Source organism: Phoenix dactylifera, chromosome 17 (assembly GCF_009389715.1).
Source record: "Phoenix dactylifera cultivar Barhee BC4 chromosome 17, palm_55x_up_171113_PBpolish2nd_filt_p, whole genome shotgun sequence".
NCBI classification, from domain to species: Eukaryota; Viridiplantae; Streptophyta; class Magnoliopsida; order Arecales; family Arecaceae; genus Phoenix; species Phoenix dactylifera.
Genome location: NC_052408.1, coordinates 4,795,129 through 4,807,639, shown reverse-complemented (window position 1 = coordinate 4,807,639; position 12,511 = coordinate 4,795,129). Strand labels below are relative to the sequence as shown.

The 12,511-nt window shown below is 44.3% G+C and overlaps 1 protein-coding gene across 1 annotated transcript; it reads right to left on the bottom strand.

The window, feature by feature from the left end:
* Positions 1 to 1,503: 1,503 nt before the first annotated feature.
* Positions 1,504 to 7,134, bottom strand: LOC103708245. Its single transcript, XM_039114785.1, has 2 exons — positions 4,427 to 7,134; positions 1,504 to 3,068 (listed from the first exon to the last, which is right to left on the bottom strand). Exons 1-2 carry the CDS (start codon positions 6,652 to 6,654, stop codon positions 3,032 to 3,034), a joined length of 2,265 nt encoding a protein of 754 aa, XP_038970713.1. The 5' UTR covers positions 6,655 to 7,134; the 3' UTR covers positions 1,504 to 3,031.
* Between the last annotated feature and the right edge of the window lie 5,377 nt (positions 7,135 to 12,511).

The following is a 12,511-nucleotide window of genomic DNA, read 5'->3' as shown; positions in this document are numbered from 1 at the left end:
AAAGATGCTGCGAATTCAATTCAAGTTATAAAGGGAAGGGTTATCCTTTTTTGAGTAGGCCATTATTTTAAGTCTTCCTTTTACGAATAAAAAGAACAAAGAAAAGGTTCTCCCACCCTTAGTAGATTTATCATTTGTCGATGCATTGGATTATATTTCTTCTCATATAACTTGATTATCTATTTCACAAAGGAAAGCAACATGTTGATTACAATGCAGGTAATTAAGTTAATTTTTGAAATTGGATAAAGTTGTAATAGTAGTATTGCCTTCTAAAGAAAGAAAAAATTGAGAATTATCGACCTCAATGCCCTGCCATAATATCTACTAATTTTCTTCTCTATACGTTATCCGTTGGCATATTTCTATTGTTTTAACCGGATTAAACGTTTAGAAGATTTCACTTACCTTCAAGGGTTTTGGTATAATTTGGATAGAATGGAAGGTTAGTTGTAGAAAATTTCTACAATGTAGGTATGTTGAGAGTTCTCACTGGAAGGGTCTTTAACATAACTCTTGGTTGTCATAAATCAAAATTTTTTAACTCGCAGCTATTATTTGGCCAACTTAGTAGGTGATTGATATCATGATGAATTGACATGGACATGTCTCTCGTCAAAAAGGCAAAAAGTTAAAAAACTTTGGGAGAAACCAAGAAAGTCAAGATCTTGGCCGGCATAGTAAAAAATAATGCAAAATCGAATCTATTAATCCTAGTACCTAATAGTCCAAAGATTTGTAAGATTAAATAGAAACTATCAAAAATCTACCCATATATCATGTTGCACCCAAATATCTCAGAATATATGATTCTATATCAGCCGAGACAAGAGCTGAGGTTACCCCAGAGTCCTCAATAATGGTACAAGCCAATTTATAAGCTGGAAAATTCAGTTTGACTGGAGATAGCCGATTGTAAGAGGATAAAACAGTAACTCGATTTGCAGTAAAACTTGCATTCCCTGTCAAATTCTATCACGTACCCTGGCTGTAGAAAATTCTTGGCCCCGAAAAAAAAAAAACAATAGAAAACCAATACTCGTATGTTCTCTAACCTAGATTTGAATCTCATGGCAGGAAATAATCTATCAATATTCTTAATTATTCAGTAGGGAAGATCTCTCTCTTTCTGAAGACAATGAAATATGTAGCTTAGAAGTAGTGAATTCCTAGATGAGAGTGTTTGTATATCTTATGCACAAGTGGGTGCTTTAGCATTAGGAGAGCAAGAGATACTTTATAATTTATAGTTACATAACGCAGCCGTATTGTACGTGACATAATCTAAGGCAACTTGTGCACCATTTTGATGGATTAACTATTTTCTAGCATGTACCTAGCCAGTCAAAATGGTACCTTGCTATCAAATATCCTGGGGGAAGGAACATATTACTCATAATTGACCAATATATTAATCAGTATAAGTTTGAATATTGGAATCTCACAAGAAAATATAACTAAATGGACGCAAGGACCACTAGCCATATGCCTATAGTCCATCCCAAACAACTCCTTTTGCCACTCTATACTCTTTATCATACAGGATGCAGCACAACTCTTACCACCCTACATTGGAGTCCGGAGGTAGTGAAACTGTCAACACGAGAAGGGATAACTTTGACTAGAGACCATTGTCTACCATCTCATCAATAAGTAAAGAGCATCCCTATGAGACTGCATGACCCACCTTCCCACAGAAAACGACGACATGATAAAGAGGTCCCATTTTAGACTCTTATATCTCATCTTCACATCTACCTTCCCCCTTCTGAAAGTTCTCACTCCATGAATCAAATGCAGATGAATGCTAACTATAGTGAAATTGCGTGAATAAATGCACAGATTTTGCGCAAACTTATGAGCATGCAACATATCATGATTATAGTTTAAATTTGCTTCGTGCAAGCATGAACTCATTGTATCAAAAATTCCTCATTGGCATGAAGCCGTCACCAGCATCGCCACAAGGTCCCACGGGTCCGGAAGCAATGATGGCAAGTCTGCTGAGGTGATGTCGGAGCACCATTTCAAGGCCTCACGAACGGTAAGTTGCGAGTAGACCAATCCAAAGCTCAGCTCTGGGGCGCAGGCTTTACTAAAGTTCAGAACACGAGCCAACCACAAATGGTGGGGGGCCGCCGTAACAGATCCCGAGCTTTTCTTCAGACTGCTTCAGCGCACCGACCTCGACGTCCTCTGCTGCTTTCTTTGGTGGGCTCTCGGTCATCCCCAAGAGAGCAGCAAAGGAGGAGGTGGTAGCCAAGCTGACCTGTTGAACAAAGTTTCCATGATCAACTGTCTCTATCTCCTTGTTTCTCTCTGAAGTTGGCCCGTGAGGCTACCCATCTGGTTTGCCATCTACCCAACCAGACAACAGACTGAAATGGCCCGTCTGATAGATCACCAAGAGAGAATACCGGCATCTCATACTCCTTCAGCTTGGGAGTCTCACATCAACACCAAACCACGAGTCCTTTCTCCAACTTCCTTTTTCAAGCTGCACCAATTCACTGAGCAATTCAGTAAACTTTGCAGCATCATTATGAACACTTAGAATTGAATCATGCTCTAGATGATCAAATGCACACTTGCGGCCCCCAAGAAACTGAATGTGTCAGCCGTGACTCGGAAAAAAATATGTCACTGTTGCTCGAGTCTGAAGTAAATTTGAAACAGAGCTGCTTGGTTTCCTCCATTTACGGATCTTCAGATAAAGACATGGGCAGCTGAATGGCTGGTAGGCAAATTTACTAGCAGCAGGGGCCTCTTTTAGCAAGAAATCTCAGAAGATCACAGTCAGTGAGTGTCCCAAATGCCCATCACCATTTATCAAGTCCGCTAGCTTCCTGTGTACTTGTTGAGCAGAGACTGAATTCAGACCACACTCCCTCACAGTGAATAGAATAGAATGACAGCCACCCTGGGGAGATACAACTGTGTGATAAAAGCTTCCACCAGTACTCCTCATGTGCTTAGTTTCCCTTCCAAATAGTGTCAAGTTGGGCATGTGAAACAGCTTGGAGAAGATCGGTCATGCCATTATATGGTGAAGTTTGATTACTTGGTTCCTGTCATGGACAAGGATACCATGTGATGGACAGAGATGATAATGCGATAAAGAAGAAAAGCGTCAGTCTAATCCCATAAAGGATGTCTATCAGAAGTTCAACATATTTTCTTTTTTCTCGTGATCAGAATTTAACATCCTTGAAACCAATAAAGTCCGGACGTGAAGACGTGAAACATGTCAAGGAGGAAGTCCTAACATAAGATTTGATAAGACAGGTGGTCAGTTTTCATGTGAAACTCTATATCAAAGTGCAGGTGAGGAGACCAGCAACCAAATTTGTGAAGTGTTTTTTTTAACATGGATGACCTTAACATTATCCTCATTGAAGATTTCCTGAGAACAGCTGCTATATGGCTGCCATGGATTTGGAGCTTAGCCTTAACATATAGACAATCCGAAGATATAAGTCGAACAATTAAAAGGGCTTCATGAACTCTAATTTACCTAACTGAATTCAGAGGAGATGCTGTTGCCTACATGGAATCAGAACTAAGTCTTATGTGAAAAATTCCCATTATCTCAATAGTCAGCCCATAATTCCATGATAACTTGAAGCATCTAACTGTATCTTTTCTCTTGTAATTACCGCAGTTCGCTCCTGATGTTTTGCAATTTCATAAAGAAAATTAAAAATTATGATACTTGGAATGCAATTCTTAAGACCCTTTTTTTTTCGCACAAACACTACGTAGAGCCATTTTGCACAACGATTCAGAATATTGAACATTGTAAAACCACTCCAGAATCAACATTCAGTATCAAATACATACATTCAGACATGCTGACGAAACCCGAAAAAGAAGAGCGTATGGTATCAAGACCTTATTTACCAGGATCAAACAATTATCTTCTACATATAAGCGTTGATGCATGTTGCATGAAACAAAAGATATAGTGTAAGCATGCACTTGCAGTCAGTTGTTCAACCAGCATCAGACAGTTTCAAAGCAGAGTAAGAAAAAAGAGCAGCAAAGAACAGAAAGAAAGAAAATAGTCTCGAGCTCATTTTTTTGAATTTTATATAGATATTATTAGCAAAGAGCCAAAATGTTACATAATTCTTCCTGTTTCTATTTCCACAACAACTCTATCTTATGAACAAGAAGACTTCCCTTTTTCTGAAACTCAATAAAATGTCATACCCCATAGGGAGGTTCAGCTTCTTCAACAAATACATTATAAGTTTCTCTGATGCCCCCACCCCCCACCCCACCAAAATCTTGAGCGAGTAAGTTAGAAGAATAACAAGGGCACAGAGAAGAATTCAAACAAAAAAAAAAAAAATCCCAGCATTTCCTACAAATCCTATTCTACATAAGCTAAGAAAAGAATAAAATCCAAAAACAGAAATTTTACACTGAGGGGGCATCGACAAAGGCCTCATTGAGCACATCCTCCTCACCGCCGGCAAGGAACTCTGCATCCTTCTCCTCCTCACTGGAGAAGTCCCTCCTCTCCAACCTCGAATGAGCTTGGACGAAAAGCATCTTTTGAGCCCGGTCCATTCCAGCACTCGATCGCCCATGCGTCCACATCCTCCGGAGCAGTGGCAGGTTGCCCTTGAAACCACAGGAGGTGGCATGCAGGAAGATAAGCCTCGCAGCCACCTTCCCAAGGGACTTGAAGTCACTCAAGCAAGTTTCCCATACCAGTCTACTGCTCTGCGGGTTAGCTAGTCTCATCTTCCCCGTGGATGGATCGAGCTGCTTCTCCTGCACAGCCTGCGCATACAAAGGGTCCAATCCCTCTGACCTCCACTTCATCAGCTCCATAAGAGCAATGTGGGCCTCCTCTCGCAGAACCAGCCTTGTGATCAGCCTGTCCACATCCTTCTCCTGGTCAGGCGTCAAGAACTTGAAAGGTGGGAGGTACTTCCCGCTCGTGTCCTTCACCAAGTATAGAGGATCCAATACGAATGCCGCCGCCCATGCAGGGTGGTAGTTCTTCTTGAACCTCTTCTCGATCACCTCCTCCACAGGCCCAAACTCTATACTGTATTTCGAGCACCACTCCTTCACCTTCGTTTTCAGCTCATCCCACAGCGGCAGGCATTGCCCAACCAATGGCCGCTCGGCCTCCATTTCCTGAGCCATATCCTTGACTAACTTAACAACCGAGCAAACAGCCTCCAATTCAGTCCAGAAGCTCATATCCTGAATCATCTCCGCTAATTCCCGAGCAGCTGGCACCTCGAGACACAGCATCTTATATTCCTCGTCGATGACCGCCAACTGGAGAGGATGAACGAAGCTCATTACATCCTCCAGCAGTGCAAATATGGCGGCGAGGTTACGTGCAGCATCGCCATTGTGGGCAGTGCTTCTTATAAGGCGAGCTTGATCGAGCTCCTGAAGCTGGTGCTTGTGGAAGATGCTTCTGGCCTGCGAGTGAGTGTTGAAGAAGTTGGCGAGCTTCGAACAGTTGGCTGTGACGCGCTGGAAGAGGGGGAGCTCGCGGGCGAAGTCCTTGATGAGGCTGTGGAAGCCCTGGAACTGGCAGTAGAGGTTCACCGTCCAATGGTGCTGGCTCTCGAGGCTTCGCAGAGCAGTGGACTTGAAGCGGTCGGCGACGATGCCGATGCAGCGCTGCGTAAGGCCGCCGGAGAGGCCGGCGACGGCGTCCCAGAGGACCTCCTCGGCATAGCCGGGGGGCGCCCCGCCGGTGGCGAGCTCGGCGCGGTGGAAGACGGTGGTGCCATTGGGGAGGTTGACGGCGAGGCTGACGAGGGCGTGGTCGGAGGAGGTGGTGGGGCTCGACGGCGACTTCCAGCCGCCGGAGGAGATCTGGAAGAAGAGAGCGTCGCGGAGGCGGGCGTCAGCGTCGGCGCGGGCGTCGCGGTGGCGGGCGTGGAGGCGGGGGAGGGCAAGGCGGCGGGGGGAGAAGGCGGGGAGGCCGATTTGGTGGAGGAAAGATTGGAACTTTGGGTGGGCGAGGGCGGATGGGGAGACGGCGGGGAGGGACTCGAGGAGCCAGTCGGCGAGGAGGGAGAGGGCGGCGTCGGCCTGGGGCTTGGGGAGGGGCGGCCCCGGGGAGGCCTTCGGGCTCTTGAGCCGCTTCACGCTGTCCTCCAGCATCGCCAGGGCGCCCAGCTCCTCCTTCCCGCCGGAGAGGACGAGAGGGGGGGCCGGCAGCGCCGGCGGCGGCGCCGCCGGGTCGGCGAGGGCGAGAGGAGAGACGTGGTAGGAGGAGGAGGCGCCCGCGGAGCGCTTGCGGGGGGTGGGTGGGAGGGTGGAGATGGGCGTGGGAACCGCGGCGGAGGAGGAGGAAGGGGAGGAGAAGTTGGGGCAGGTGCCGCGCTTGAGGTGTTCGGAGGCGGTGCGGGAGGGGTTGGAGGCGGAGAAGACGGTAGCGCAGAGGGAGCAGCGGAGCTTGACGGCCTTGGGGACGCCAGGGGAGTCCGCGGAGTGGACGAGGATGGGCTCCAGGTGAGCCCAGTACCACGCCCCCTTCCCCTTCACCGCCTTGGCCCTCACCGTCAACAAGCCCTCGTACCGCTTCCTCGCCGCCCTTGCAGTCGCGTCCTCCTCCTCCGCCGCCGCAGCCGGAGTCTCCACATCCGCCGTCGGCTCGTTGGCCGCGGCCATCCAAAACAAAACAAAAGAACAAAAAGGTCTCTTCCCCCCCCTCCCCCCCCTCCCCCGGTCCTCTACCAAGCTCCAACTTAATTAGTATACCGGCAGGTAATATTCCTCGTCTTCTTCCACCGGAGGCGGTGGCGGCGGCGTCGACGGCCGCGGGGAGCTGGCATTTAAGTGGAGCTCGCCGGCGGAGGCGACCGGGATACCGGTGACGCTGCTGGGCTGCAGGCGAGCCGCGTTCCGGGTTTTGGGGGTGATGGGTTTTGGGTTTTGGGTTTTGGGCGAGGAGAAGTGGGGACTGAGGGAGGAGTAATTGGAGCCTTTTGGGGTGCTGGTGTTGGTTGTGGCTAGTTTGAGCCCCTCAGACTCTCAGAGGGATGGAAAACTAGAGAAGCTAGGCAATCAAGGCCATGTAACCAATCCTTGGTTTTCTCTGGTCTTTGGGGTGTGGTGTGGGTTGACTGCTGCTCCTAGAAAGGGGTTGGCCTGATTTATACTCTTGTGCAGGTGTAAATTTACACTATATTTTCAGTGTAATTTTGTATGGACATGTACATCAGGATGGAATCCAACAACTTCTCTCCATATCAATTAGTGGGAGTGGTGGCAGTTGTAGAGTAGTGGTAGGTGAGAGACCACCCTATAAAGGAAACTTCATGCCTCAATTTCAAATATGGTTTACTGAATTTGTCATAAGATCAAGAACCTAATTGCACAATTTTATAATTGCTGATGAACAGTTCATTACATATGCTTAGATTCTTCTTAGATATTTTAAGAGTGTATAGTAATACTCGTCACAACGCAAATGAACTGAATGATTATGTTTAAGCAAAGATTGCCAGAAGAATGGGACAGGAGGTAACATATCAAAGAAAAAAAAAAAAGGGGGTCAAAACAAGAACAAAACATTAACTACCAAAGACCACAAGAAATCAACCACTTGTTAACTACTGAGAAGTTGATTTGCAGTTGTTTCCCCCACTTTCTCTCCTGCTTCCATAAAGAAAGGTTGTTGGATGCAGCCGTCTCCAAATCTAACATGAACTAATTTCAACTCCATTTACCCCTCTCAAAGCCCTGAGGTTGGACTCTTTCTAGAGTGCCCCAGGGTTTTTTTGCATAACCCCTTCTAAATATCGAATTTTACATAAATACTCTTCCAAATTTGATATTTGCATGTATACCCTCGTATAACTCTTGTTTTACTATTCTACCATATTTTTTATCCCTATTTTACATATGTACCTACACCATCTAACACCATTAAAAAATTAACAGTTTCAAATTAAGATGACTAAAATATTCTTAATGGATAGATGTGCAAAAAAAAAAAAAGCGATTGCGATGAAGACAAAAAAGTAATTGCAAAATTTTATTTTATTTTTAATTAAAATAAATATAATTTTTATTCACGGTGTTAGAAAAACCGTTATATTGGAGGCATTCGTGCAAAAATAGTATTTTATGAGGATATAGAAATAATATAAATTTTAAAAGGATATTCATTAAAAAAAAACTCTTAATTTCAACTCCATCTACCCCTCTCAGAGCCCTGGGGTTGGACTCTTTTTTTGTTACTATTTTTCAAAAGCCAATTGATTTATGTCCCTCTTTTTCTTCTTTCCTATCAATTCATCGTGGAATACACATACATTGCTGGTGTATGACATTAATATAGATAGAGAAAAATGATTTGGAGTACCTGTCATTATCAAGACTTCATTGGCAACTCTATAATCAACCAAACCACTGTGTTTGATGAGAAATCCATGAATTGCACTAATCTATTCTTATCATATAACAAGAGAATTGTTCCTTTGAAGATAATGAGAGCTGCGTAGCATTACTCACAGGCATAGGCTGCCTCAATATGACATAGATCACAAATAACCTCCTCTTACTTTGAGCCCATCTTCAATTTATGTAGAACTCCGGAATGAATGAGTGATATATTTATATATAATTGATTGATATTTCTTCATCTTATATCTCTTCTTGTTTGGAGGAATTGAATTAAATCCATTTGCTAGAAGTGCTACCCAGGAAGTATAGTACAAGCATAAAATGACCACTCATTGCCTGCCTACGGCACCTCATGCTTTCAGGATTAATTATTGGATTGAATTCGGCCAGTTCTTCTGACTTTTTGCCAGCCAGTAGGTGGTTGAAATGTTCTACTGGCATAGGCTTAATCCCTAGAGATTGTCATGATATTGTCATTAGCTAGCAAACATTGCCCAAAAAAGTGAGTTCAATATAATTTAAGATATTTAATCGGACTCATGATATACTTTCGGCTACCGGCGATCGGACCTGGGCTCTCCAGTGAGATCAAAGAGAGAATCAGAGAGCTCTAAATAGAGTCGAAAAAGGTTGGAATCCAGCCCTCGGTTGAATTCCTTCCGACGAGGCCGGTCTTCTTGCTAAAGACGTGCAACTCCTTTTCTTTTTTTTTTTGTGTTTGGATCGAAGCATGCTTCCGGGCCGATCAAATGAACCTAGCCTAGCTCGGTATCAAGGCCTTGGTATTACACTTATGATATACTTTCAGCTACCGGCAAGGCCACTTAATTATGACTCTTATAATTTTCTTGACCTCTAATAAACCTTTCTAACTACCCAATCAAAATTAAAGGGATTTTCAAGAAGAAAATATTAAGAACCAGGATCAGCTAAGCTTTTTAGCTAACGAGGTGCAAAGTGACACTTAGACCCACGTCTACAATTGCTGAAGTTGGGATTTAGTATCTAGGTTCAAGGGCTTATCTTTGTGAGGGACATCAATATCCCACAATTTTAGTGGGATGAATTGTATGCAGACGGCTGGGGAGTGATGCTGCATTTGCTATTCCTCATTGGAATGTGCACAAGGACTGCTCCAACGAACAGCCAGCGCCCCAACCCAAAGTATTAAACGTATCTCTCTCCTTAGCAAATGGTCCAAAATATTAATAAATGTCACGTTACCTTTTGCAAATCTACTCCATAATCCACTCGCGTTCTCTCTCCTCGACCAGTGATCCCAAAGTGGTCATGGGGTCTCCATTGATGTTACGTGTGGTGGTTCCAAGTGGGTCTGGGATTAGCTTTATTTTGTGAGCCGCAGGGAAAAGAGGAAAAGCGACCGTAATCTTTTTGCTTTGACTAATGGCGATTGGCCACTGTTTCTGTCCTCAGCCACATTTATTATTCAATAACTCCTCCCCCTTCCCCTTCTAATCACCTGCATTTTTTATTTATTGTCTTGTCTATTGTTTCTCCATGATTAAGCGACGATTTCTTGCAGACTTGCACATGATGGATACTAACTGCTTTAATAAGCATCCGGGCCAAGGTTTTTTGAGACTATTGATTTCATCTACACTGGACTGGATCTAATCATTTTTTTCTTAATTTTTGCAGGCATTTGTTATAGAAATTTTCAGCCATTGATCGTTATAGCAACTGTTATAGAATTATAATGAAAATAATAATGATATTGTTATCCAAATCAATGTACGTAGTAGTAGTCTAGCACAGACCTCTTTGTAGAGTAATTTTTTTACAAAGAGAATATTTCAATATTATTTTATTAAAAGTTGCAAATATCAAATGATGGCTTTTAGTCGTTTTATAATGAACCATTATAATATTAAACAACCATTTAGAATAGTTGTTAAGTGGGGGACCCAAAGTCATTACATTGACTTATTTTAGACCATATGGTGTGCATCTTCTAATTTGGGATGTCCCAAGGGTCAAGAGTCAAGATCTTACTAACTATCCCTTCCTCAATTAATAATGAAAGAAGAAAGATTAGTAAATTATTAATAATGTGGAAAAATCAGCAATTTAGTACAAAAGTTGTAAAGCACTTAAAGATTCACTAATTTTTAACTTTTCCTTTATAAATAAGGTTCAAATATTTAAAAAATTGAAAAGCACTTTGAATGTGTTCTTTACTGAAAAAAATTTTTAAGTGCTGGTTATCTATGCATGAAAAATTTACCAAGATTCAAGTAATTTTATATTTGGCAACAAAATTAATAAGTTACGCCAATCCCCTCGTGCCACAGGCAAAGAGTTATATTTGTACACATAATTAGAGATCGGAGCATTATTCTTACATATAAATCTACCGGATTTATTTTTTTTATATATATGTAGGAGGGACGGTAGTGATAGAACTTTTTGATCAGTTAAATTTCTTACCAAACTTTGGTGAATCATTAATTAGAAGCAGAGTAAAAAGCAAATCCTACCAGAGATATAGAGCAAATATAAATATAATAAAATATATTTTCTGTACAAGTTTATATCACTATTTACCGAGCAACGAGTACTATCGATGGGATACTTTTCCTAAGGGATTACTGTTTACTATTATAGCCATGATATTACAATTTCAAGATGTGATAAAAGCCATTCTGTATAATTTCCAGAATAGAAAGCTGGTGGCCAAAGTATATTGTGATAAGATATCAGAAAAGTTATGAAAAATAACACTTGGAATATCTTTATTAAACAAATACGGGTAGATCATTAAAATAAAGTGTTATATGATGAGTAGATTTCAAAAATTAAACAAGATGTCATTGAAATATAAGGAAATTGTTATAATATGAGGCCCAACCTTACTCGGCCGGCCAGTTGGCCCAGCCCAGCACCTAAATCAAGGCTCGAAGGCCCGTCCGAACAAAAAATAGGATAGAGCCCTGGTTGAATATGGTGGAGGAGATGAATCCTTCTCCTTGGACTCCACCGGAGGCTAGAAAATCCTAACGTCCATTGTATATTAAGATCTCCTCTCTCCTTCACAACCCTTCGTCGTCAAGTAGCAACTCTCTCTCTCCCTTTTTCTTCCTCTTTCTTCTTTCTACTTCGTCATTCCCTATTCTTGTGCCCACTGAAAATTGTAGCAAGTGAGCCCTGTAGCGACAGTAGAAAGAAACCGCAGTGAGTGAGTGCTTTAATCTTCGTGCGACCGTGGGCGGTCTCACGGGGATTATCCCGAACGAGTGGCGGTCGGGGGAGATGGCGGAGCCGGAGGTGGGGAGGAAGACGAGGTCAGTTAAGGCCCCTGGCACGGCGGTGGCCGGTGACCCGGGTTGGCCCCGGCCTTCACACATTGCTCCTGGGCAGGCCAAGACCACGCCGCTGTGGTCGGAGGTGGCGGGAGGGATGAAACGGCGGCCGGAGGAACCCAGTCATCGCCTCACTGCTGACGAACTGGAGGTGCTGCAACGGAGGTTTCCTCGGGTGGCGGTGGTCCCGGAGGAGAGGGTTGCGGCAGCTAGGAACAGCTGGATGGAAACAGCTGTGATTGCAAAGAGCTTGGGGCGGCGGGTCTCTCCGGAGCTGGTGGCACGGGATCTCAGGAGCAGGGGAAAGTTAAAAAATGAGGTTGAGGTCTTGCCGATGATGGAGGGCTTCGTTACTGTCCGGTTTGCCTCTGGCGACGACCGGGCGGCGGCGCTCGCTGCTGGGCCGTGGGTGGTGGCGGGGCAGTTATTGGCAATGGAGAAGTGGAGACCCGATTTCATTCCGGGTACTCATTCGGTGAACCGAGCGGTTGTTTGGGTCCGGCTGCCCGGGCTCCCAGTCGAGTACTGGGATATGGAGGCGATCAGGGTGATTGTGGCGGAGGTGGGAAACCCCCTGGAGCTCGACCGGTTCTCCCATGAGAGGCGGCGCATCGGGTATGCTAGGGTGAAGGTTGAAATCAATGTCCGGCAGCCACTGATCCCGGGAACCATTGTCCAGGGAGCGCAGGCGAGGTTCTGGCAAACCTTTGCCTATGAGGATTTGCCGGGGTTGTGCTATCGGTGCGCCCGCTTGGGCCATCAATCCGGCGAGTGCTGCTTCCAGGCCCCGGGATTGC

Excerpts from the sequence above, each read along its gene's own strand:
- LOC103708245 (XM_039114785.1), bottom strand. The coding sequence starts at position 6,654 with ATGGCCGCGGCCAACGAGCCGACGGCGGATGTGGAGACTCCGGCTGCG. Across the intron at positions 3,069-4,426 it reads TTTGTCGATGCCCCCTCAGT|GAACCAAGTAATCAAACTTC; the intron begins GTAAAATTTCTG and ends TGTCCATGACAG.